We start from the raw sequence: 26,569 nt of genomic DNA, 5'->3' as shown, positions 1-26,569 counted from the left end.
AATCTGGGCCCCCATAACTGGTTGTCCCAGAGAGAAGAGACCACAAGTAACACCCTGAATGACCCTGCCCCTAGGTTATTTCTGACTGATAAATAAAAATGCCAACAACCAATAGCTGGACAGAAGATAAATAGGTGGGGTTCAGATTTCCAGAGCTTGGGGAGGACCACAATGAAAAGGAGAGGAGGAGAAAGAGGAGGAAGAGGAAGAGAAAGAGGAAGGGGAGGAAGAAGCTGCGGTAAGTTAGGTAAGCCATAAGAACGTGACCCTGAGGCCTGGCCAATTGGAGTAGAGAGCAGCCCAGATGAAACACAGTAAGTAGTAAGTAATAACTCGGGGTTATTGATAGGAAAGTAGACTCTTAACAACACAGAGGGCAGGACGCTGCCCAGCTCCTGTGCTGTTAAAGGTTTATTGTAAATATAAAGGCTGTCAATGTGTCTTTCATCCAGAATGAAAATACCAAAGGTGGGGTGGAAGCCTCAGGCTGGGGTTTAGATAAATAACTGTTAACACAGAGTGAGAACAAACAAGTTAATGAAACGTCCAATTGAATGCATATAAAATTTGAAAACAGAGAAATTAATACACAATCTAATTTACTTATATAATAAAACTTAGAGGCAGCACTCCTCAAAGAAGGTTGGGGAATTCCATTAGAAAAAGCCAGGTACTGTGTCACTTCATCAGCACATAGACTAAGACCAGAAGGACACAGAGGTTAGCATGACCCTATATAGGATGACATGCAGATTCGTGAGGTGGTCCATATTTTTAGTTTGCTTCTTCCTCTGCAGCTATATTTTCTACTGGCAATTACTTTTCAAAACTGTGTCCAAGATTTGTTATAACACAATTTAAATCCTGTTCTGTTCAGAAATAACTGATTCAACAAAAGAAAGGAGAGACACCATAATCTAAGAGTCTGAAAAGATGGCTTTAAACACATTTGACCCGAGCTGTAAATAAGCACTGCTCAGGTTCCAGCTCATCACAGATGACTGTTTCTTTTCCTCCTTCCATCTATTATTCACAGTTGACAAAACCTTTCTCCAAAGCCTCCCTATTTTTTACATGTACTATATAAGAATTCTTAGTATATGTATTCAATCTGCCTTGTTATGTATATATGCTGTTAACATATATATTCTATGTGAAAAAAAGGAAAAAAGAAAGCATGTACCATACACATAGATTTTAAATACAACTATTTGCTAAAAACAAGTTTTCTTTCTTTACATAGTATCAATATTATATATCCTTTTATAGTGTCTGAAAACTATAAATTTTCAAATTCCGTACATGAAACTCAAAATCATCTGAAAAAAAAAATATATATATATATTAGGAGTTAAAAAGTCATAATATGGGGGTTGGGGATTTGGCTCAGTGGTAGAGCGCTTGCCTAGCAACCGCAAGGCCCTGGGTTCGGTCCCCAGCTCCGAAAAAAAGGAAAAGAAAAAAAAAAAAAAAAGAAATAGACTTCACTAATGTAAAAAGTCATAATATTTTTATATGGTGGCACAAGCCCCTAATCCTAGTACCTGGAGATTTTGAGTTGGAGACCAGCATAGGCTACATAGCAAGACTCTGTCTCTCAAATTCAAGTAAATATTATATTAATTTGATGAAATAGGATAATCTTTTCTTCATATTTTTATATGAAACATTTTTAAGCTATTATTTTTTCATTTGAATGAGTATTTTTGCTTGCATGTGTATGTGTACCACATGTGTGCTTCGTACTCACAAAAGCAGAGGACATCAGAACCAGTCACAGATGGTTGTGAGCCACCATGTGCCATGTGGGTGCTAGGAATGCAATGTGAGTCCCCTACAAGAGCACCAAGTGTCCTAACTACTGAGTCCTCGCCAGCTCCTACAATAAACAGAACTTTTAAAGCATTTTAAATTTCTAGGTAACACCCACCTGATCACAAAGCAACAGCTGACTCCCTCCATGATACAAAGCGTCACACAGCATGTCCACGTCCTTATTCAGTTTAGACAAAAAGAAATAATGCTCTTGAGTACATACTGCCAACTGATCTCGTGTTACAGAAACATCTTGTTTCAATTTCTCAGCCACTTCCTCCAGCTGTTCGTGGGTTATAAACAATTCTTTTTTCTTATTGTCTCCTTCTAAAAGTTGATAAAGCCTAAAATACAAAAATATTAACAAGAATTAAAATTAATTAAATTTAATTAAAATTAAAAAGAAAAATGTTCATGTTAGTTGTTTTCAAAATTATAACCCGCCAAATTGGGAAACAGATAGTGATGGCTAATTAACAACTGAAAAGTAGTAATTTATGTGTTTCTAATATTGAGCAATTGAAACCATCTCAGGTATAATATTTTTTTTTTCTTTTTCTTTTTTTCGGAGCTGGGGACCGAACCCAGGGCCTTGCATTTGCTAGGCAAGCGCTCTACCACTGAGCTAAATCCCCAACCCTTCAGGTATAATATTATTTCAGAGGAAAAATATCTAAATTTGAGTATGTTATAAAATCCTGTCATCCTGGCACTCAGGATGCTAAGGTAGATGGACCTGAGGTTCAAGGATACATAGCAAATTCAAAGCCAGTAAGACACTACTCAAAAGATAAATAATTCTTTAAAAGCAATATCTCAAGTTCCAGTTTCTCCATCTTCCATATTTTAGATATAAACTTCATCTTGATTCATAACTGCCATTAATTTACTTCAAAGGGAGCTTTTATGATATGTCCCAAGAAAATGCTTCTTTTACAGAATACATCTATGATATAGCAGCAGCAACAATGACAGGAATAATCAATCTTTAATGCTTATTTCACAAAATTGAGGTGGGCTTAAAAGAGAAAAACTGGGGTTGGGGATTTAGCTCAGTGGTAGAGCGCTTGCCTAGGAAGTGCAAGGCCCTGGGTTCGGTCCCCAGCTCTGAAAAAAGAACTAAAAAAAAAAAAAAAAAAAAAGAGAAAAACTAAAAATGTAAGACCTATATAAATGGCCATTAACAACAACTAGCTATTTTAATTTGTTCAGTATTTGGTTGGTAAAAATCCTGGTAATTGGGGTTGGGGATTTAGCTCAGTGGTAGAGCGCTTGCCTAACAAGCTCAAGGCCCTGGGTTTGATCCCCAGCTCTGAAAAAAAAAAAGAAGAAAAAAAAAAAAAAGTAAAAAAAAAAAAAAAAAAAAATCCTGGTAATTAACAAAACCATTTTAACACTGCACTTAATGGCAGAAAAATCCATCAGCCTGTAAGACAAAAGATAAATCTAAAGCAGCATGGTATGCCTGCCTTAGAAAGGACATGCTCAGGGGTTGGGGATTTAGCTCAGCGGTAGAGCGCTTGCCTAGCAAGTGCAAGGCCCTGGGTTCGGTACCCAGCTCCAAAAAAAAAAAAAGAAAGAAAGAAAACAGAAAGGACATGCTCCTTTTACTCATACTACACATACATCAACACACAGCCTGCTCTGTTCACACACAAAAAAAATTTCCCCCAAGATAGGGTTTCTCTGTGTAGCCCTGGCTATCCTGTAACTTGCTACATGGGCCAGGCTGGACTCAAACTGCCTCCAAGTTCTGGGATTAAAAGTTAAAATATGTTATTCTGGTCCTACCAAAAATGAGTAGTATATAAAATGTGTGTGTGTGTGTGTGTGTGTGTGTGTGTGTGTGTGTCCCCGCATGCATACTAGGAGTCCTAAAGTTAATGTTGGGGTATTCCTCAACCACTCTCTGCCTCACTTTTAAGTCTCTCATGAACCTGGAGCTCACATTCCATGAGACTGGCTAACCAGCAAGCACTAGGGATCCTTCGGCCTCTATCTCTCCAGTGTAGAAATGACAGGAGTGTGCCACGGCACCTGGCTTTTTTATGTACTTTCTGGAGGATCAAATTCAGGTTCTCAAACTTGAACACCAGCACTGCAGTGACTGAGCTCTCTCCCCAGCCCTCTCCAGTCTCCATGCCAATTCTTTCTTTCTCTAAAATACAAAGTCTCATTGTGCAACTCAGGCTGTCCTAGAATTCTTGCTATGTATCCCAAGCTGACCTCAAATTCAAGATTCTCCTGCCCCAGCTTCCAGAGAGTTGAAATTAAATATGTAATCCTATCACCACACAGGATTTAAGACACAAATGTTCGCTGAACACTCTCATTACACAGCCCATAAAGGCCTCAAACTTAGTATAGCTCTGCCCCAGCCTTCTAGGTGATGGGATTACAGATACGAGCCACCACATCGGGCCAAGTACAGACTTGTGGAGTCTAATACTTTTAGTCTTCAATCCCAGTATCCTGTTATCATCAATTGCTTAGATATCCAGGAAGGACCAGCTTTCATTTTAGCGATCTACCTCATCAGATAGGGAAATAAAGTCTAAAGTCTCCCCATCCTACTACCACCACTACAATCAATCAGTTTTGTGCCCAACAATACCTATAATACAAAGCTGTATTCAAATTTCCTGTCCCAAATCTAGGTGTCTAAGTGGGAAGGAGATATTTTATCACTTTATTCCCCCAACTCATTGACCTCAGCTCTACAGTGGCTACATTGAGACCTAACATGAACAGAAAGGGAACAAAAAATTTAAAGGAAAAAGAAAAGCAGAAAGGCCAAATCTACATACAAGTAATTTTTAAACCTTTAAAATTTCTGTTCCATCTCTCCAGTATTTCACAAAAAGAAAAAAATGCTACGGAAGCAATGACATATACGTACCTATGAGTAGAATGGTCTTTGGTGTCGATGGGAGTCCTTGAGTTTAACTGCTCAGATGCTGGTAGGTCTGTTAACAAGGCCAAGTGCTGGCAGAGCACTGTGTTTCTTTGACTGAGCTGCTGAACCAAACTCTCCAATTGTCGATATGTATCCCAGTGTTTTCTCAACTCAATCTCATATGCTAACTGAACCAGCTCAAACGATGCCTTCTGCTTTATCAGCTCATTCAATACTAACTCTTGTCTTGCTGTATAATAATCTTGTTTAGAAATCTGCAGATCAAAGTCGCCCTTAACAACTGGCATGTTCAACAGCTGAGCATTCTCCTTTACCAAAGCAGGCAGAGTTCTGCCTTTTATATGAGTGATTTGTTCTTCAAGTTTGATAATCTCACTGTTCAAGCTAGAAATTTTTGCATCCAAATTTTCTTTCCCAACAACCTACACAAAGAAAGCAATAACATTTTAAACTGTAGGTTTAAACTTTTATTTTAAATTATTTTCATTTTTGTTTTAGGTGGTCAGATAATATATGCAGTGAATAAAAACTAACTTATTAGTATAAACCAAAACTAGTTTTAAAGGAAAAAAAATGAACTAAGTCAAGAGAAAAAGTCAGCACGAGCTACTGAACATCAGTGCTTTTATACTAGGTATGTATACAACAATGGCTAACAAACTAGAAGGTCTCATCGTTATCTTAATCATAACTTTAAAAAGTGTATTACTTATTATAACAAATGAAGATTTTTAGTTTTTCTTAAAATTATGTAGTAGGTATTTTCTTAGTTCATGAGCTGACTGTAGCAGACAGATTTACCAGACTTATTTTATTACTTCAAAATTTTTCTGTTGCAGTAACTAATTTAATGCAGGTATTGATTCAGAAACCTCTACATTTTTATTCAATTATCTAGTGGTTATATTATCAAGAAAGCAGGCTTCTAAAGAGTGCAGATGAACAACTGCAATCTATCTATAAACTCTCAACACGAAAGAGAAATTGGCTCCACTGAACACTGGACTTCATTAATAGCATCTTCTCATCAGAGGAAACAAGGCAGAATACCAGAGTCAAGCAAGTAGTTTCTTTGGTGTATGACATAAAAGACAAACGGCAGTTTAATCTGTGTTTGAAATGACACGATTTTTCAAATTCATAATGCAAATTAAGATAATATGAGTGAGGATAGAATTATTAAATTCTAGTAATAATTAATATATTTGTATGAAACACATACTGCAAATAAGTACTGAACAAATATAGAAATTAGAGTCCCCTTTTCTAAAGCAGTAGCAATATTAAACTCTATATTTCTAACTACAATTTGAATTTAGTCTTATTTCTTATGTTTACCTCTTTGGTTAGTCTATGAAGATTCTCTTCTGCCCATTTTACACTTGACTTCATGCTCAAATTACTTGCTTTCAAGTATATGAGCTGTTGTTGGGCACAGATGCATGCCATCTGCAGTCTAGCCATCTCCAGGCGTCGTTCCCCAAGGATTTCTCCATTATCGCAAATAGATGGTGTTTGTATATCTAGAAGCTGAAAATTGTCTTCATTTGAACTTTCGACTACTTCATGTATACCCTGAAAGAATTGCTTTTTTGTATATAAGGTTAAGGCTGCTGTGCTCTGCTCTTCTTGGCTTATATACTTTCCCAAGGAAAACTGAGATAAAAACACCATTGGATTTGTGCTTTCACTTAAATTAGAATTTCTAAAGAACATCATCAAATTATTAACCCCCTCAGTAAGAACCTGGAGTTCATTACTGAGCTTGGTATTCACAGCATTTAGGGACCCCTGCCTCTGTTTCAGCTTCTTAGTGGCTTCCTCTTGTTTGGCATTTAATGACAGAGACTTGTAGCTAGTTTCAGAAGCCATTAACTGGTATTTATTCCGTCGCTGAATTTTTGAATTATTTAATTTCTGCAGAGTTTGAACCTCATCCTCTAATCTCTGAATCTCTTTGTCATCCAGTTTACATGTCTTCAAATCAAAAGTTTTACAGGTTCTAAGAACTTCATCCAATGCTGTTCCTTCTAGGATGGGCTTGCCTGATCGCTGAAGATCTCTGAAGGCTTCCAATTCTTTTTCGGACAATACATTCTGTTCACTCACATTCCCACAAAACCATTTCAAAAATGACTCATCTTCAATAGCCTCAAACAGCCAGTCAAAATCTTCTCCATTAAGAATGTCAGCTTTGGGATAACCAATTTTTTTCAATGTTTCCACAAACTCTTTTCCACAACTCATGGTTTAACTACTCCTGTGTTTTATATTTGACATGAATTTATGGTTTTTTAAAACTAAGTTCAAACAGAAAAAAAAATGTTTACACTAAGTCCATAGAAGAAGGAAAAAAAATACAATCTACAATATGTTTTCCTAATGAGGGAAAAAACACAAGTATTAGACCACAAACAAGGAAAATGCATTTTAAAAATACAGACAATTTTATCAGGTGGCTACTTGAGAGAAAGGCAGATGCAGGTGCAATATCTGATTAAAACAAAGCAAAACAGAAGCAATCAAACAGTAAAGAAGAATCTAATTAATGAAGATATAACGATAAAAAAATTAATTTTTCCCCAATGATGAAATTACTTAAACTACATTTTGCAGAATAGTTTTCCCCCTTGTCGTTTAGGAAAAATATGCCTACCTTTCTAAGGAAGAATCAACTAAATATTTACCTCAATCTGCGTTCATCAGGTTCAAACGACTCGATCTATAGATATAACTAGCCTAATGCAGAGAAAACCAGAACAAGTTGGCAGGTTTCAGTACCCATCAGTCATCAAGTAAAAAAAAATTTTTTCTACCAGAGCACAATGAACCACGACTTGAGCCAAACGAAGGTCATTGGCAATTGCAGGCCTTAACATCACGATACGTTTGACACTCTGGTAGCAAAATCTCTGGGTTGGTTTTTGTTTGTTTCTGAGTACTCAGCTATGACACTTAAGAAGCTCTAATAAAACATACCCACAAAAGTACCGAGTCGCTGTTTTTAAAAGATGGATAATAGATAAGGGTATATTTCGGGTTTAACGTTTGCCTAGTATGATTGAGGCCTTGAGCTTTATCCGCAGCATCAGAAAAAAAAAAAACCCCAGCCGGTTGACCAGCCAAGCACCGCCGCCCCCACCCCCGGCACGAAGCCTCAGCCTCCCGGCCCAGCCCGCAACCCGGCCCAGCGACCTCTATCGATGCCTCTAGCGGCGGCCCCACCAGACCCGAACGCCAGCCCCTCACCTCAGGGCGCCCGGGCCACTGCTCTCCTCCAGCCTCCAACCGCGCGCCCCGCAATGCCTCACGGGAGTACCTGAGCGCGCACGCGCAGATTACACCATCCGTAGTGTCTGCGCAGGCGGCGAGGTGTCCGGGAGACCGAGGAGTAACCGCTGACCAACCAATTCCAAGAAGCCAGGGCAAAGTGACTGGTTCTCCTGCCAGATGCACCGCCCCTTAACCCCGCCCCTAGCCTGCCATCTTTCCCGCTAGGCTCAAGAGGATTGGTTTTCTCACTAGAGGCTCTGCGCTCGCTCCGCCGCACCCCGCCCCCCGCTCCAGAGTTGAAGTCTGAGTATCTTCCGGCTGCTGGGCATTCAGGCCTGTCTAGTTCAGTTAGGCCTCCTGTCCTAAGTATGGCTGGCAGTCTTGACACCACTGGGGGACCGGAAACTTGAGGCCGAGCAGACCCCTCCTTCTCCCAACAGCTCTTACCACCACCACCACCCCTGGTAGGGTGACCCAACGTGGTGCCAATAACCAGGTCAGTAGCCCAGTCCCTATCAGGCCTCTCGCAGGGTAGGATTGATGGCTATTGAATCTTTTACAATGGTTATTTAGAAAAACACACTTAACTCCCAAGGCCTTGATGACTTACAAGCAAAAGCTAGACTTCCTCCAAGATCCCATCTTCAAAGTGTCAAGGTGTAAAGTACATCAGTTTTGGAATGCTGTGGAAGGAGTACATTCAACTCTGAAGTACAGACATTCTGAGGATGCTAGCATGCCCGCTGTCATTCAATGACAGAATGCTGAACTGATGCTAAAGCTGATGCAAGCCTAGTTAATGTCCTATGGTCCAGAAAACTGACCTTTGGAGTTACAGTTGGCATTGGTAACAACTTGTCTGTATGGGTTATAAACTGTTCGTTTTTTTCTATCAGACAGCATTTGCAACTTACCAGTCTCTTAAGATGACTTATAAATTTGTAAGGAGTGGGCTTTGATCATTAAAAAATAGTATTCCCCTCCTCCAGTCACCGAGTGATTTATTAGACAAAGTTCTAGTCTAGTGACTACTAGGTAGAATTCTTTCTGGATTCCCCTCCCACCTGCCGCCACCCTCCTCCCTGAGGGGCTTATTTGTTTTGTGAGACAAGGATTTGCTTCACAGCCCAGGCTGGGCTTGAACTCAAGATCTTCCTACTTTAGCATCTCCAAGTGCTGGAGTCACAGGTATGAATCACCACGAGCAGCTATTAGTGTTTTCAAAGAGAGAAAAACTAATGTTCTAGGCTATTCTTATTTAACTTTTGTCCTCCTTTTGAGTGTCAATAAACCTGAAAGTAAATAAAAATAAACAGTGCAGGGGGAAAAGTTCTCAGGACGGTGCCTAATGGGGTTAGGAAATCAGGGGATTGGCCCAGAAGGACCCCAGATGCCAAGCTGGAGGTAGGGGCTCAGCAGGGAGCTGGCGTTGAGTGGTGTTTGGCCAGAGGAAGTGCAGGCAGTGCTTTTTGGGAAATTTTGCTGAGGAGGCAAAGACTGAGGAGAAAAAGAGCCAAATGACACAAGATGAGGGGGTGGGAATGCGAGGCTGAGAGGATTTTTGGTGTTGTTTTGTTTTAAAGTGGGAGGAACTGGAGGATATTTATAGACTGTGCGGAAGAGCTCAGAGGAGACAGAATTAAAGATGCCAGAAAGACAAAGGGCTACTTTACAGGATGAGGTTCCCCCCCCAGGCACAACCTGGAACCCATGAGACCTTCTAGAGAAGCCACTGTTCTTAGTGGCTCCCAGCCCCCAGCTCTCCATCCTGAACTGCTGACCAGAGTTATGTGTTTGAAAGGTGTTTGTGAGGCTATAAGAAGCCATAAAAACATAAAGATTAGAACAGGATCAGCCCCCTGAGTCCTAACAGCAAACACAATGGCGTTAATTATACAGAGCTGGAAAGTTCTTGGGACTGGATTAGAAACTTAAGAAGGCAAGTATGTTAAACTTATTTCCAAGACAAGCTTGCTTTCTTCTACTCAAAATCAATTGTGGTTTTACTGGGGTCAAAAGGTAAAGGGAACTGAGTTGCTGACGGGGCCTGAGCAAGCCTGTGAGAATGTAACGGCCAAAGCAAACCTAAATGCAGGGTGATGAGTGGGTCTTTTCTGCTGGCCTTACTCTCCCGTCATCAATATTAAAAAATTATTTTATGTTTTATACAGCATCTTTTCAGACGGTTTTAAACCTTTGTATACAACTATGATGTTAAAGGTTGTTTTTGGATGCAGTTTAGTGGAAGTGAAGACAACACGGAGAGGGAAGTGACAGCCTCAGACATGTGTTAGCTTGACTCTGCAAAAATTGTTTTAAGTCACAGAAGGTCTGAGAAATTGGCACTGGACAATTCAGGAATGGGTAAAGGCAAGGGAGTTACAGGAGCTGGCAGAGCCCTGGGGCCGTCAGCCACTGACTCCTTCCATGTGGTCTGGCTCCTTCCTCCTACTGGTCTTGTTCTTCCAGAAGAAAGTTGACTTTCCTTAAGATCGTGGAGTTGGGGGAGGGCGATTTGCTTTTCATTGTGTTTACACTCATGTGACAAAGGTGAAAACTAGGTACCAAACTCAGAAGCATTTGGGTCTACACTACTAGGAAGGGGTCACAATGGCGGTGGGTAGACAGGAGTCTTTGGAGCTGGAAGCCTGGAACAAGTGACCTGGCAGAGTTTAGGGGTCTGAGGAGTGCAGGACCTCACTCAGGTTGCCTGGAAGGCTTGGTCAGTTGAGGAGGAACTGGGATGAGAACCCATCCTTCCCTGCAGCTCCCTTCTCAGCTAGTGGCCTAACACCGGAAACATCCAGTGTCCTAACTTTCTGACTAAAGATTGGGAAAGGGAGACATAAAATGTCCTACTAGCAATTAGTCCAGATTAGCCCAGCCTCTAATTTATACAGCCATAATCTCAGCAAGAGGACAAAGGGACAAAAGAGGTGAAGGGAGGAAGGACTCAGGGACCACTCGCAGAGGAGACTGGGCATGAACTAACAGTGAGATCTCAGTGAGAGGGTAAGGACAAGGGCTGAGTAGAAGGGAGGCTGGGTTGAGGTGAAGGGCGAGAAGCAGGCATCTGAGTTTAACTCTGGGGAGGAAGAGGAGGAGGAACAGAAGGGCCATCTTGGAACCACTCTTGCAAGGGTTAGGATTCATGCAGGGGTCTCAGGTAGGGGCAAACATGAAGGAATCGAGAGATAGGCTAGGGTGTGTGTGTGTGTAATGACTGGAGTGGGGACAGAAAAGTACAGAAGGAGTACCATGCACGAGATGGACCCTGTCAGACAGTACTAGGTGCTAATTATGCAAAGACCCCTGGCACCCAATGCTTCCAACAGGAAGTGGTAGCAGGGGAGACTGAAACACAGTATTTGGAGTTTAAATGTTCACATTGACATCAACACCTAAGTCATACCAATTCTGAAGTTCCAATTGTGTTCACATCAGAAAACTCCTTTTTCTCTGAGTTACTTACCTTCAGCCACCACTCAGGCTGCCCATCCCAACCCTGTACCCAACCGAAGGTAGAGGAGGCAGGGATCCACATTTCAAGAACTCAGAGACAGTTGTTGCCTGGTGGGAGGACTAAACCCTCCCTAGGTTTCATGGTTCCACATTAAAACGTTCTAGCAGGTACCACTAGGCCATCTCCAACCGGCTCTACAGAGGGTTCAGTGTGGTAACTCCATGCTCTCTGGAAGTCCTGATCCATGCCTTCTACAGTCCTCAAGGTGGCAAAACCTTGAAGGACAGGCCTCAGTGTACTCATCTGTCTAGGAGGACATTGAGTGCTCCAAGAACCAGAACCAGAATTCCTGCCAATGGCTTGGAATCTCCCTGTAGGCAGTGGAGTGTCAGTGATACTATACTGTTTTCCCTCCAGTGTGTGTTCTAACAACCTTACAGCTGCTCTGTGAGGGCAGTTCAGAACCCCAAATCCCCATGCTAGCACTGAAGCACAGCTACCTACGGGTCCACCTCAGCAGTGTAGGTCTTAAGGGCAGAAGCTAGGCCTGAGTCAGCTTGAGGCTGGGATGGACCCAGGGAGGGGTCCCTGAGGTGTATGTAATCTGGAGACCCTGCAGCTTCTCTGCAGAGTGCATCTGGCCAGCATAGCACCCTTAAGGACTGAGCTATCTGTGGGCCCACAGTGTCCTAGTTCCAGCAACAAGAACACCTGGCATAGAGTAGGATGTATGGTACTTCCCCCCAATTCACACAGAGGCTAGTGGACAGCTTCCCAGTGAAGGTTGATTCCCAAGGACCAGGATGACCCTGGCTCCAGTGAGTGAGCCCCTCTAGCTGAAGCTAGAGAGAAGGGAGCAGAGCAGAGATAGAAAGAACTAGAAACCAGAAAATGAGGTATAAAAATCTGTATTTATATTACAATGACATAATGACACAGCACAGCCCCATCTGTTAGACAGGTGGGATGGGGTCCCATTCCAGTCTGCAGCTCAGGTCTCATAACTCACCCACTGCACTGGCACCAGGCCCCTTGTGTAGCCCCAGACTCTGGCACGGAACCTGCCCTAGTGCCCTAGTTTAGAGGCCTGAAAACTTGCTTGCTGGCCTGGGATCAAGACCCTCTGTGCAGGCACAAGGGGTGAGAGGCTAACTGACCCACCAGAGGCAGGGAAGGCTTGGGGCACACAGAAGGGTGGGGGCTGTCCAGCCACAGTTTGGTGCACAACTCCATCTGCCTAGAAGAGCAAGCTCAAGCACCTGCAGGTTAGAAATACAGAGGCAGACCTAGGGCCCATATGGAGACAAAACCTCCGTGTCCTCTCCTGCTAGACAAGCTGGGTCTGCAGCAGGATGGTGGGTCTGGTACATCTGGACCACCTCCTAGGAAAGAGGCCCAAGCCTGAGCCTGGAGTTGCAGACTCTGTTATGGAGCACCACGTGGCTCACATGGACAGGTGCAGGTGGAGGACATAGCAGCAGCTATTTTGGTCCAGCTTTCTTTCTACAGATACACAATAGCCTTGGCTGAATCCCACGGCTACCAGTAATGTCCACACTGTGCAAATGGTAGAGAGCAGGAGAAGGAGTAATGGATATGTAACTCTTAGCACCAGCCCCCATGCCCATGGACCACCCCTTGCATGCCTGCTAGTGGGAGGGGCAGCTGGCTAACACCCCTGGGTGACCAAGGAGGCCAACCCCTAGGCTACATGGGATCCATAGCCTGAAAAGGCAAAGGGCTGAGCTGCCACAAAATTCAGCCAAGGGGGCCAATCTGGTCACCAGGAGTGGATGCTGCTGGCAGGGTGGAAGCAGAAGCTGAGATGGAGCAGGGAGGTGACGATAGAATTCAGGGCGCGGCAGGAGCCCTGGAGCAAAGTCATTAAACAGAGCTCCGTTCTGTGCTGAGGGTGGGTGTGCTCAAGACAAATGCCTGGGGGACATGCTTTAGGCGGACACTGAAGCCCCCAGTTGGGCAGAAAATGTAGACAGAACCAGCTTACTAAGATGTTGGCTATGTTTCTACTCCAGGGACTCCTACCCAGGCCTGCTATCCACCTGTCACTTTGAGTGCCCACAGAGCAGGTTCTATGCCAGAGTTGTTTCCAGGAACCTCGTTCTGCCTATCAGTAGGCCACCCATCCTAGGATGCTCATTGGCATGACTGAAGATGGACAAGAATTTTCCCCACAGTTTGGAAATGGTTTAAAATGCACCAGAGGAGGGGGCAGGTGGTGCTGTGGACCAACCCGTGGCCACTACCCAAATATTGCTGTGTGGTGCCCCTAGAAACAAGGTCTTCTAGTATTAAAAGGCCAGCAGAAGCCTCCTGGTCATGCCTGTCCTACTCCAGAACTGCTGTACTTATAAACTGCCCATGGCTGACACTCCAGGCCCTTGCTTAAGGTCCAGAGACAGGGCCCTATGCTAGCAGGCCTGCTGTCCCCGAACTTTCAGGCACAGCCACCCCGCCAGTTACCATGGAGGCACCACTGGAAACCAGGTCATAGCCCTGCAGGATACAGGAATCAGCAATGGGAGACGCACAGGCGTGCACATGTCCCTCCCAGGAGGCTGCAGCTGCTGGGAAGGACTACCTGTAGGAAAGCAGTGAGGGGGGCACCTACCAAGAGGCCTGGTGCATCCCATAAGCCACAGGAGCATGCTGGTGGCAGTGGGTGATCTGAGACGGGGAACACAAGGCACACTATGACAATGTGACAGAGGATGGGTCCCTGAGACGCTGGGTCGCTCCCACCCCTCAGCAAACAAGGACACAACAATGGCTAGGAAAATAGAGTACAAAAATCTCATACAGGAAATAGAGGCGCACACACTCATGTCCCCTGGCGAGTCTTCAGAGTTTTTTCTCTTTTTAAAAATGTTTCTGTTTTGTGTTTTGGGTAAAGCCTCGGCCAGCTGAGGCTGCCCTGGGCAGGGCTTGTGAGGCCCCTTCTGGGAGCTCCCTGTTGCACTTTTTTTTTCTTTTTTTCTTTTCTTAAGAAAGGAAGTTGAGGAAGCTCAGAGGACCCAGTGGTTTCAGCTTGCCACCCAGCTTATCCTAGTCCCCTGCCAGGAAGAAAAGCCCTATCTACTTCCTGTGCAGACCAGGCAGAGCCATCTGGACTGGCCCAGGTGAGCGGGGCCTGAGAACAAGTCAGGCACAGGTTAGGGCCACTGTTTCCAAGTGACCTCAGGCCAACTATTTCAAGATATACATTCTCTGACGTCCATGCGTATTTGTGCTTGTAGGTGTGAGCCTAGGTATGTGTGTATACATCTGATGGTCTAAAAGAGCAGAAGCCACCCAACTTGGTTTGAGGTGGTCCAGCCAGACCCCAGGAACATCCCCATGGCTCCTGACACCATGGAAAAGGAGGCCACCCACAGGATGCTCATTCAAGTTACTACCCTTCACAGATCCCTCTGTCCACACCTCAGATTATGTGGACCAATAGCTAGATGGATAGATGGATAGACGGACAGCAGCACTTTCCTCCCTCCCTTCCCTTTCCTTTCCTTTTCCTTCCTTCCTTCCTTCCTTCCTTCCTTCCTTCCTTCCTTCCTTTCTTCCTTCCTTCCTCAGTCCACTCCTCTCTCCTGGGATCCGTTGTTGGGGTTCAAGCTCCCCATGGTGGTCATTAAGGCCCCTACACGGATCCTGCCGAGATTTGTAGAAATGATATTTAATACTTCTGGAATGATTAGGAATCTGAGAACAGATTGTGGGTGGCTACCCTGGGCTCCAGGATGTGAGAGCCTGATCCTGCTTCCCTGCATGGGGTCTTGCCCTGCGGAGAAGGGACAGGCAACTTGAGTCCTGACCGAAGGGTGGGCAGGCAGAGGCAGGCAGACCAGGCAGCAGCTGTAGCTTGGAGAATGGCACAGCAGTAGGCCCATGATGAGGCTGGCTTCAGTCAAGGGAGGATTGGAAGGCTGAGACGCTTGGCTAGGTGAGCAGGCAGGTGGGCCAGGAAGCAAAGGACATAGAGCCTACGAAAGGCCGGGGCAGCCAGGCCGCCTGCAAGGATGCCCATAGCTGCTGTCGCTGCAGCCACTGCTCTGTAGGCTGTAGTGGTCATCGGCATCACTGCTGCTGCCAACACTGTCCAGCTCCCCAGGGCCAAACTCCATGCCCTCTATATCCACCTCTGAGAGAACAGAGAGAGGATGCGTCAGGGTGGCCTCTTCTAACGAAGCCAGCCTGAGGCTCCCAAGTTAAAGCCCACAGTTCCCTTTTATGGAAATGGAGCCTGGGTTGGGAGAGATAAAGGAGGTCCTTTGGGCCCTGAGGTGGAGGATGTCGAGATGCTTCCAGACAAAGTCTTGGGTTATGAACCCAAACACTGCAACATGGTGCCCAGTGGCCAGTCATCCTCTGCCTTCACATAGCCCTGTCATGGCCTCTGTGCCACACTGTCTTCATCCCATCCCTTATTCATGTGAGGCTGTGAGGTTACTGTAGTACAGCCAGCTCAGGAGGCATGGGCACCTTGTCACCACTAGCACCATCCCACCTTAGATGCTTCCATGTTCCCCTGGAACGTTGTGGATACCTACACCCAGAGGCCAGGATTGGGCTGCCCAGCTTCTACCTTGCTTGCCTGGGTACTCACCTTGCTCTGAATCGTCTGTGGACACAGCAGAACCAGTGCTGTCAGTGCGCACTCGCTCTACACTCTGCACCGATAGCTGCTCCAAACGTCTCTTTAGGAAGCGATGCTCCCGCTGAAGCTGCTCCTTGATGCTCAGTGCCCTGCGGTCCTGCTCCTCCAGTTTCTGGGAATAGAGGGTGGTCCGTGAACCCATAGCCAAGAAGGAGTAAGCTCCCTTGGGCATAAACCCAGAAGCTTCACAGGCAGGATCCTTACCTATAACATGGCCTGCTAGACAGAGCCACAGGGTGCCCAGCCAAAGGCTTAACATGCCCCTCCTCATCCCAGCAAGGTGACCAGTTACTTATCATAGTCTTTCATGCTCGGCCTGATGACTAGCTACGGAATGTCCAGTGCGGTTATCTAGCCTCAGGAAGTGGAAACACATGCCCTGAAACAGTGTCATCCAAACTTTGGCAGGCACCTCTCTCTAGCCCTACTCGAGAGAGTTCCACCTGCCCTCAGACTGGGCTTTCCCTGAGTCTACCAGGCACATCTGAGAATGAAAAAGCAACAGGAAAATTGTAAGGAAAATGCCGGCAAGGAGGCCTGGTGTATCCCGTAAGGCAGACCTTCCTACCTTCCTAAACCCTCCTGTGTAGGGGCCCACCTGAGACACTGTTGTTCTATTAAAACCCAGGGCCTCGGATATAACTCTTTCAAAGCTATGACCACCCAACAACCTGCAAGTCCACACCTGTGAGAGTCCCTCTAAGAGAAAGAGATCTACCATGATTGACCCAAATGTCCAAACTTAGTGTCCTAAGAACACTAAATAAGCAGATCTCAGTCTGAAAGCCTTGAGGGATTGCCTTGGGTAATATCTCCCTCAGCATAACCCCATATCAACTCCCAAGAAAAGCCTCTACCACCCCCACCACCGCCATTCTTTTGAAACGTTGCCTACTCCCAATCAGACCGTCTATGTAGACATGCAATGGCCCCTTGCTCCTCCCTCAACTCCACCTCTTCTTCAGCTGCTGGCCTTCCATAGCCCAGTGTTCTAGAGAACGATCTATAACAGCCTGGAGTCTAGCCAGTCTAGCCAACTACACCATCTCCCTGCCAATCACCCCTCAACACAAGTCACGTAACCTCCACACCACCAATCAGCTCCCATTGGATCTCCCCATAAGCTCCTGACACGTACCTGCTAGGTGACTCCACTGCCCACCTCCAGGTCCTCTGAACCAAGCTGCCAAGGGTGAGGAGAGCTGGGGGACATCGGAGTGGCTGATGGGACCCGGCATGCTTACCTTGATGTGCATCTTAGCACGCTTCAGGAGGCTCAGAGTGGTGTGGCGCGTGCTGTCAGGGCCCAGGGGTACCAGCTGCTTGAGCTGCTCCAAGTAGAGCCTGAGTTTAGCTCGTCTGAAAGAGGCAGAGACAAGACTATCAAGCTGGGCAGCAAACCCCACAGAACTGTGGCTCGTGTGGCTGGTGTAAGGTGGGAAGTGGCCCCTGGGCCTCCACAGGCCTCTGCACTGCTGTAGGCCTGCCTTTGGCCTGGGAATTGCCCCAGACTCTGCCTCAAGGCTGGAGTATCTGGATCCCTCTCCAGGAATTCCCTCCTGGGCTAGATAATACTTCCCTTCCGGAGTAGCCTTTGTGGATATGGTGTCTACATGATTCCTTCCACAGGACGTCAGAGCCCAGGGAACAAACATCTGTGTCATCTATTCTGCCCTATGCAGTGTGCTCTATTCATTCTTGTCATCACAAAATCATGGATTGATAAGGTTAAGGGGGTGCTGAGGCCCGGCTTTCTCTGCAGAGTCTTTGGTCTCACTGGAAATTGTCTTAGATTTTTCTTCCTGTACCCATTTGTGTGAATCTTTTTTCACAAAATGGGAACTGCAGTCACAGTCCTTGTTCATATGCTGCACAGCTTTCCTGCCTGATCTGCCTGGCTTTACCATGATAACAGGCACTGCTGCTACGTCTGTACATTCCACCTCGCCAGTACTGCAGGAACCCCGTGTTCTGCCCAGGTAATGCCTGATTATGGAGCTAGCCAGACCCTATAGAAAGCCAAGCAGTTTCCAAGTCAGCATGGCTTGCTTTGGACAGACTCTTAGAAGCGTGACTAGCAGGTCAGAACAGATTTTTTTTTTTTTTTTTTTTTTTGAGGATTTAGCCTACTGCCCAACTGGCCTTTCATGGCCAGCACCCACACATACTCCTTTTAACAGTGTTTTGTTTTTTAATTTGCCTGATCATTTTGTAAAGACAGAGAAAAAGGAGGTGTGGAGTTGGGTGGGTGGAGAGGTGGGAAAGATCTAAGAGGAGATGGGAGGGGAAACCATGACTAGAATATATTGTGTGGAAAAAAAAAACAATTTTCAATTAAAAAGAGTGGCACCATACAGAAAGTTTCATATCTGTTCCGTAGTCACAGAGCCCAAGCACACCCACAGATGTACTCAGTCTAAAGAGACTTTGGACAGACAGTAGGCAGGACACTTGGAAACAGGAAGAGACTGTAAAGAGATGTTAACAGCCACACACTGAGTGGGGCGCCACCCCTGGTCATTATGCTTTTCAAATGCACCCATTGCTGACAAATCACTTTCTCACCTAGCATCCTGGCCCAGCACCCTGAGGCCCAGAGGTCCTGTTGGTGAACTGGAGTTAGACCTTTGGAAGAACTTCTTAGACACAGAAGGCTGGGCTTAGCCAGGAGGCAGGGTGTGAGTGAGAGTTGTGTAAGCCCTAGACTCTGTCGCAAGGCTTGAGGATCTTCAATCTCACCATACACAGAGGCTCCTGGCTCCATGCTACAGCAGGCATGGCCGCCCTCTCACAGAGTCCAGATCCCAGCTTCATTGCTTTCAGCAGAATGAGCATCCAACCCTAGGAACTGAAGGGACTAGAGAATAGAGCTGTGCTAGGGAACGGAGATAGAATCCACTGTTCTGAGGCCAGCGCTGGGATAGGGCAGGTGTAGGCCCAGGCCATGAACTCTTCTCACCAGGTGTATTTGTTACACAGAAAATAGCAATTCCTGCAACTACTTAATCATGTCAGCAGCAGTGGCTTTTTGGAAGTTGACAGAAAGTGGGAGTTGACAAGAAACAAAGTATCCCCAAGTTCCCTGTTACAGATATGACCACACTGTTGTTTCAGTGTATCTGTCTTTCCAGTTCACTAGTGTTAAGTGGAAACATTAGGATACAGAACCACATATGTGACCAGTGACCCACTTTTGTTTAAAAAATAAAAAGAGCAGACGCACACAAGAGACTCAACAGAACACAATGAGGCACAGGAAGCGTGCATCTCCAGGGATGCGGCTGGCAACGTTTATTTCTTTAGCTTTGTGCTCTTCTGTATTTTCCAGGTTTTCTATGCTTTAAAAAAACCCCACATTTACTTTTACAATCAGAGAAAGACAACATTTGTACAAGAAAGGAACACAGCTGAAAGACAAATAACAGTGGGAAGGCACTTGTAATACATACAAAAGACAAAACGGTTAGTTATTAGTGATACTTTGAGCTCATACACATCAAAAATAGAGAGTATTGCCTCCATGTAACAATGAGCAGAGTTGCAGAAGACAAAGGGCAAATCTAACATGACAACGGACTCCATCCTACAAGTTATCGGCAATGAAAACACAAACAAATGAGCAAATGCTCACTCTCTCCTTGGTACCAAATGGAATGTAAAGAGGTGGTTGGAAGTCACTTAGTGGCGCATTGGGATCTGTCACAGTTCCTGTGGGAGAAGCACCGCCTCTCTGTCAGACCACTGAACAGTACTTCTAGTCTACTTCTAGAATCTGGGTTCTACAGAACCATCCCCGGGCATCTAAAAATTCAGCTCAACAATGCTCAGGTCCGAGGGAGCCAGGGATCCAATGGCTGTGGTTGGGCTTCTACAGGCTCTGAGGCCAGGGAGGCTACGGGTACATGGACAGAGGTCTGGAATACTTACATAGGATGGGTGAAGATTCCAGGAAGGGAGAGTGGGTAACAAAGGCCCCTTATCATCTCAGGGGCTTCCAGGTAGCCAAGGGTAAGGTCTCTAGGTGGGGTGCAGGTAGCACAGGAGGAATACTTTAAAAAAGTTTTTCTTCAAGAGACAAGAAAAGTCACCTGACCATACACAAGCAATGTAAAACTAATATGTCAACCCAAACCCAGAAGGGTGTACACCCTGGGCTGAGCCTGTGGTTGGTGAGGGGATGTGGGAAGGTCCTCCCCCACCACCGATTATGAGCACCACCGTCCTAGAATCTGGGATCTCATTATATTCTCCCTGAATTCACTATAGCACACCAGACTCAAGACACTCATGGCTGACCCTATGTATCCCAAACCTGTCAAACCCCTGTGCTTCTAAAGGAACTTCCCTTGAAATTCCTGCATTTCTATCAGCAACAGTCCCATTTCTCCTCACAACTCAGCCATTTGACATTGCCACAACTAGTGTCTCACCAAAAACCCCTACTCTCAATGGAAGGTCCAAGAGCTGGGGGCAGGAGCTTGGCTCCATGCCAGGGTCCGCTAGCGCACGTGGCCAGAGTTCTGACTGGATGGCAGAGGTAGCTTCCAGGCCAGGTTATTGGAAAAAAGGCAGTGGCAAGTTTCACTAGTCAGTGGGATGGAGAAAGGGAATCCCTGTCCTTTTCTATTTATTAGCATCTTCTAGCTGTTGCTAATAAACATGTCTTTTGTGTGGTTCCACATGGCCGCATCATGCACTTGTGGGCAGCCATGCAAGAGCATGCCAAGGGTACTACGGCAGGCCTGAAAACCACTGTGTGCCTGGGTTAGGGTTCGGGCCTAGTGGAGGGCTTAGATCCGACCTCTGACATTTCATGTACCGAGACATTCCAGGAGTGCTAAGGGCCAGGAAGAAAACTTAGAGCTCTCATCATGATGAAGACCAAAGATTAGAGCTGAGTCTAGGAGAGTTGCCTGGCCCTGAGGTCAGCGGCAAGTGCCACCTTGGCAAATCTACCAGAAATACTGACCTACAGGGGTAGTGAGCATAGGTATGGGTGAATACTATTTGAAGCTCCAAAAGGGGACGGCCCACAGGCCCACCTGAGTCTCTAAGACAGACACTTCCAGTGAAGGCAGCATCAAGGGTATGCCTCTTATGGCCTTCTGGGCAGCTAGCCAGGTCTTTCCTTCCTTCCTCAGGACAACACACAGCCCTTCCTTCAGCCAGCATCCAGGAACACCTGGCATCGATCTACAGCCAGCTGTGACTGGTGTCCTTACCAGGGCCCAAACTCCAGGCTTGTGGACTGCTCAGAGCTGTCCACATCTATGGCCCGATCAGCTAGGTAGAAAGACCCTGCTCTGAGTTGGGTGTCAGAGAGCCCCAGGATGCCCAGCAAATCTTACCCTGTCTTAAATTAAGAGCCTCCATGAGACCTAGTCTAACTATAGGCTTGTAGAGGATGGCAGAGACCAAGACTAAGGTCAACAGATATCTGTAGAGGTCAGAGGTCAACCCTTATCTTCCCTAGAGGCTGCTTACTACCCTTACTACCCACTCTTGCTTCAATGGCATTCCTCATCTGTCTTCACTATCAGGTGTCCTCCCAAACACTGCTTCCAGGAAGTCCTCACATAGGCCAGGCCATTGTGCCTGAGTCTGGACAAGGTGGGTTGATCTCCTCTGACCTATGAGCAACCCCGAGCCTGCCTCACTCTGGTTTCCATCCCTGTGGCCTGGCCCCTTGGGAACCCCCCAAACATACAAGCCACTGCAGGAAATGCATCTCCTCAGGGAACATGGTGTTCTGTCCCTGCCCAGCCACCCGCCCCAACTAGAGTCCTGAATCCCGGGAGAGCGGAAGTTGGCGCTGCACTGGGCGCAGACATGGGGGAGGGGGAGGGGAAAAGGAAAGAACTGGCTGGGCTCCAGACCTTTCCAGTGTACCCAGGAGGGATCATCTAGGATGCAGAGTTACATATCCCACCCCACCCCCCAAACACCGAGAAGGCAAGACAGAACTGGTCCATTTTATCAATAAAAGCAGAGGTCAGGATAGAGCTACTGCCTACTATCTCTCAGGGGCTTTCCCTGGTCCTGGCATGGGGTCTACTGCTTATGGGACTACTTGGCCTAAAATACCGCTTCCACTTAGACAGCTACTGGCAGCCACAAGTATCTCCTTCATCTCCCAACTCCCAGGGTTTAGCCACACCTTGCCACTACTAACAGAGGAAGACAAATGACAAAATGAGGTAGCCTCCTGGGCCACCAGCCATACCAGGGGGTGACTAGAACCAGGGTACAGGGATAAAGCCTGGGCCTGCTGTCTTCCCATGATGCTCCAGTCATGCAGAGCTCCTTAGAAAACAGACCCCAAAAAGCACAGAGGTAAGGGGGAAAAGGGATGAATCCCCTACCAAGGCCATGGTACTGAGAGCTGAAACAAAGTTTCCATGGTACTGAGAGCTGAAACAAAGTTTCCAAATGGAGCTTAGGCATACCCAATCACACCCGTGTCCTCTTCCAGGGAGCCAACTCAGACTGCTACCAGCACAAGGAGCTTCAAGTCCTTGGTACCTATCCAGTTCTGACCCCAAGCTAAACACCAAAGAATATGGCCTGAGCCCAGCCTTTGCCTGCCAATCCAAAAATGTCTGAGGATAGGACCCTAGTCCCCTCTAGAACTGGCTTTTCCAGAACCTAGAGCATAATGGCCTGGCAACCCAGGCCAACAAATGTACCCCCTTCAGCGTGGGGGTTGGGGAGGCAGCTCACATGGGAATGGGGGTACCACTTACCTGTGCTTTTCTAGTTCGTTGTGTGAAGACCTGTTTAGAGAGATAGAAAGACAGGGCTCACTCCGAGGCCCAACAACAGGAGCATAAATAACAGTGGCTCTTTGTAGAGGGCTAGGAACCCTCACACAGTGGCTAGGAGGACGTAGGTCCAGGATATTTCTGGATGCTGAGAGCTAGGGCAGGTATACAGCTGTCCATCAAAGGCTGGGGGAACCTTACACTGAATTGTGAGGATTGGGGTCAGGGGATGGGGGAGAAAGGCACAGAGATACAAGTAGATCTAAGGGTCCCATAGCCACACAGACCACCCAGTGAGGCCTATGGTGTCTGTAGCTGGCATTGGGGATGCCCAGGTGCCCAGCCACCTTTCCTTCTCTGCTCCTCTTTCTCTGAGGCCAGCTGTGTCCTTATAAGTAATACAAGCCACACACAGAGAACCAATGGCAGAGGAGCACGATACACGAAGGCCGGCCCTCAGAAGACAAGATGATCCTGTCCTCCCCTAGCCGCTCTGTCATACAGATAGGAATATCCAGAAGAAAGCTTTTAAAGCCAAGTCAGCTTGCAGGGGCATTTGTGAGAAATGCATGCTTTCTGGGCCTATAGGTACATAGCAGGACACAGACGATGGCCACTCCCCCTTCTCTCAGGAGCTGCATCATGCTAGAACATGTAACCCTGAGACCAACTTTACCTTCCCAGGGAACAGTGACTCCAGGGACTGTTTGAACCCCACTGGCCAAGCCCATTCCCCCAGACCAGACTTCCGAACACCACAGCTGTCATTCAGGTTTCCAAGTGGCTCTCTCAATCTAAGGGAATGCCACAGACCAACAAGGTCCCCAGGCTGCTGCATATATGAGCAGAAAGCTCAGGACACACTCAGTCAGCCCTAGGCTCTCCCTGTGTTCTGCTACTGCCTACCTGTCCTTTCCTCTGTTGCTCTAGAGCTTGGATCTGGGATCTTTTAAAAGTGTGCACACTCCACCTGCCCCATCATCTACTGGAGCCATTAGGGTACAAGCTCACCCATCTTCCCTCAGGCCCTGCTGATTCCTGGGCTCTCCCGGGTACTTCCAAGGCTCTCCCAAAACCTGCTAGTCACTTGGACCAGCCCAGAGCCTCAGAATCCCTCCACAGGCCAATCAGAGCCAAGAAGGCAGTGCAGAAACTGCTCGATGGCCTCTGAAGAATTGCCTTTCAGTTCTCCAAATGGCAGCCTGACTGGGTCTGTAGGTCTACTAGTTTGTGTAGCAGGTTAGGGTCAGCAGAAGGAGCCTTCGGTGTTGAGGAGCTCCCTCAACTCCTGTACTAGAAGATACTACTTGTCTTGCCAGCTCCCGATCCTGGACTAGAGGGCCACCTTTTAGCAGCATGGGGGTTGACCTTTCTTGGAACTCGTCCTGAGTTTGTCACACAAATTCTAAAAAGCACCTGTGCCCGAGGAGAGGCCATGGTTGTGTCAGATGCTGCCTGGGCACCACCTGGATCTGACCCTTCTGCTTCCATTCTCAAAGAACCTCACCCTAAAGGCTGACTCAGGCACCCTCCCATGGGTGACCTATCCATCTCTCACACTAGCCTGCCATACCAGGGCCTGTCCTTCAATTTGCCAGGACACAGAAGCCTTATAGTTTCAGAACTTCCCTTCCACATCTGGAATCCCAGCTTTTCAACTGAGCTGGCTGAGAATAGACTCTGAGCAATGACCGAGGAGGGAAGGGCTGTGTCTGCCTGCCACCCCTCAGGCTTTAGGCCTTGAGGGAGTACATTCTGTCCAAGGAAACTTTAGGGGAGGTGCACCCAAGTCAAGTCAGAGAGGCCCTTTGCAGCCCCTGCCCCTTGCACCCAGTTCTCCACCCCAGCAGAAAATGGAAGGCTAGGACCTCATCCAGGAACAGGGAACAAAGGTGGTTAAGTGGCCCTGCACGAGTAATTGCATCTGTCTATGCCTTGGCTTCCTCAGTTGTAAAATGGAGATCAAAATAGGGCTTCATTTACAAGGCTGGGTCAGACTGCTTACTTGTGTATATGGCAGAAGCATTCAAGGGCCTCAGCTCAGGAATGCTACCATTCCTATCAGCTGTGGGTACTCCATGCCACAGGAACCTGAGCTCTCAATCTGGGCTTCGGGGCAGACAGAAGCTGGGGCCAGGCCATCTCACTGTGGAAGCTTGGGACAGTGAGGCATCCAGCACACTTATGTCCTTCTGCAAACTGCCCAAAGCAGGAGACCAGGGGCTGGGGCTCAGGCAGTTGCTAATTCAACCAGTTCTTTGCCAGGCCCAGGACACCACAGAAATGGGTCCTTGTGCCAGCCTCTCTGTTTCCCAAGAACAGACAGGCCACAGGAATGAGCCGCACCCTCTGCCAAGGGGCCCTGAAGCCCCCAGCCTGCCAGGGAAGCTCTCACACTGACCACACAGGAGTAGCTGGGCCAAGGTTGGCCCCCTAGACAGTGTCAGGTGTGCCATGGCCCCCACTGCAGCCAGGAAGGTGGAACCTTTAGGAGTCCCTAAACCTCAGCTTCAGGGCTTCCTCCAAGCACAAGGGCAAGGCAAAGAGAGTGTAGTTGGGCCTGGGGACTTTTGGGAGAAGTAGCTCCCTGCAGCACTTCGCGACAAAGACAGCCCTATACTTGTAGTTGGAGTTTCCCTGTCAATAGGCTGCGCAGGACCCGTAAGTACCAAGGGAGAGATCTCTGTCCAGGCTCCTGGGGATAAGGTGCAGGGCCTAAGTGCAATGCCAGCTCTGAGAAGTGCAAGGGAGGGAGGAGTCCCCAGTTCGGCCCAAACGAGGGAGTAGCGGTCGGCACCAACTGACAACTCCTCTCCGGTCTGGAAAAGTCCAGAACGGCTATAGGCGAGCGCGGCCGCTGTACGCGTGGCACTGTTTACGGCGGCGGGGAGGCGCGGCCGCGGGAAGATGGCGACGCGCGGGCGGGGCCGGCACCTCCTCCAGGCCGGCCGCCCGGGTGCGCGCAGGACTACACTGGGGACGCGGAGAGGACGGGGGACACTCGGGCGGGGCTGGCCTGAGCTGGCTTGGCACAGCGCGCGGGGGTGGGAGGTGGGGGTTGGGGGCGGTACCTGTTGTTCGGGGCCTTGCGCACCAGGCCGGCCGTCTTTGTTTTCTTCCTGGCGAAGTCACCGTCGAAGGGCAGCACCGAGGCGTAGCCGTGCTCGGCCTCTGCGGGACAGACGGTGCGGTCAGCAGCCCCCTGCGCCCGCCCGCCGCCCACCCACCCTGGCACAAAGGGGCGCGGGCTACCTCGGTCCCTACGCTCCAGGTACTCGGCCGCCTCCAACAGCAGCAGCAGAGAGTTCAGCTCCATCCTGCCGCCCGCGCACGGGACGGCGGCGGCGGCTGCCCGGCGCGCTCCTGCCGGCTCTGCTCGCCGCACGCCCCGCGCCTGGCGGCACACCAGCGCGACTCGCGGACTCCAGCGCTGGGCCGCCACCCTCCGCCTCAGGCCCTCAAATTGACACATAAGTAGAGCAGCAGTCGACACAGCCAATGGGTGTGTGCGCTCTTTCCTAGGGGGCGGGTTCTTGGCAAGCCTTGGCCAATAGGGACTGGCCGAACGCCTCGGGCAGGGCTGAGAATGTTGACAGATGCGAAGCTTGACTGGGATAGGCTGGCTCCAGTAGTAACAATTTAGAAGCCCAAGCTTAGCAACAGCACGTGGT

The 26,569-nt window shown here is 47.7% G+C and overlaps 2 protein-coding genes and 1 long non-coding RNA gene across 26 annotated transcripts in view; 1 reads left to right on the top strand and 2 right to left on the bottom strand.

Annotated features, from left to right (window-relative positions):
- Positions 1-8,115, bottom strand: part of Haus3 (HAUS augmin-like complex, subunit 3) — a 171,977-nt gene extending 163,862 nt beyond the window's left edge. For 14 of the 23 annotated variants that reach the window (XR_010057411.1, XR_010057415.1, XR_010057412.1 and 11 more), the window contains exons 1-3: positions 6,071-8,062; positions 4,715-5,154; positions 1,931-2,159 (exon numbers count right to left, since the gene is read on the bottom strand). Coding sequence is in view for 11 of the 23 variants with exons in the window: in XM_063273603.1 (XP_063129673.1) it covers positions 1,931-2,159; positions 4,715-5,154; positions 6,071-6,979 (1,578 nt within the window). In the remaining 12 variants the exon portion in view is untranslated. Of the gene's footprint in view, positions 1-1,930; positions 2,160-4,714; positions 5,155-6,070 lie in introns of all 23 variants that reach the window. The other 9 variants (XM_063273610.1, XM_063273607.1, XM_063273601.1 and 6 more) reach the window with 8 other exon arrangements.
- A 251-nt stretch (positions 8,116-8,366) lies between these two features.
- On the top strand, positions 8,367-8,993 carry LOC120096643 (uncharacterized). Its single transcript, XR_005493374.2, has 2 exons — positions 8,367-8,501; positions 8,601-8,993. It is a non-coding gene; the product is annotated as an uncharacterized LOC120096643 (long non-coding RNA).
- Positions 8,994-12,360: 3,367 nt separating this feature from the next.
- Positions 12,361-26,383, bottom strand: Mxd4 (Max dimerization protein 4). Of its 2 annotated transcripts, NM_001394732.2 has the most exons (6): positions 26,151-26,370; positions 25,970-26,069; positions 22,881-22,910; positions 17,382-17,496; positions 16,087-16,249; positions 12,361-15,621 (listed from the first exon to the last, which is right to left on the bottom strand). In NM_001394732.2, the coding sequence occupies exons 1-6, from the start codon at positions 26,212-26,214 to the stop codon at positions 15,464-15,466; spliced, it is 630 nt and encodes a 209-aa protein (NP_001381661.2). In that variant the 5' UTR covers positions 26,215-26,370; the 3' UTR covers positions 12,361-15,463. The 2 variants fall into 2 exon arrangements, with proteins under 2 accessions (NP_001381661.2, XP_017454805.1); XM_017599316.2 differs by lacking the exon at positions 22,881-22,910 and having other exon boundaries at positions 26,151-26,383.
- Positions 26,384-26,569: the final 186 nt, after the last annotated feature.

The sequence above is a fragment of the Rattus norvegicus genome, chromosome 14, assembly GCF_036323735.1.
Source record: "Rattus norvegicus strain BN/NHsdMcwi chromosome 14, GRCr8, whole genome shotgun sequence".
Lineage (NCBI taxonomy): Eukaryota > Metazoa > Chordata > Mammalia > Rodentia > Muridae > Rattus > Rattus norvegicus.
Note: the sequence above shows the minus strand (reverse complement) of the source record. Positions and strands in the feature narration are given on the sequence as shown.

Coding starts and splice junctions, on each gene's coding strand:
- Mxd4 (XM_017599316.2), bottom strand. CDS start 26,370: ATGTGTCAATTTGAGGGCCTGAGGCGGAGGGTGGCGGCCCAGCGCTGG. Junction 17,497..25,969: donor CGCAAGGCCCCGAACAACAG/GTACCGCCCCCA, acceptor TGCCTCTTTCAG/ACGAGCTAAACTCAGGCTCT. Junction 15,622..16,086: donor CACAGACGATTCAGAGCAAG/GTGAGTACCCAG, acceptor CTGTTCTCTCAG/AGGTGGATATAGAGGGCATG.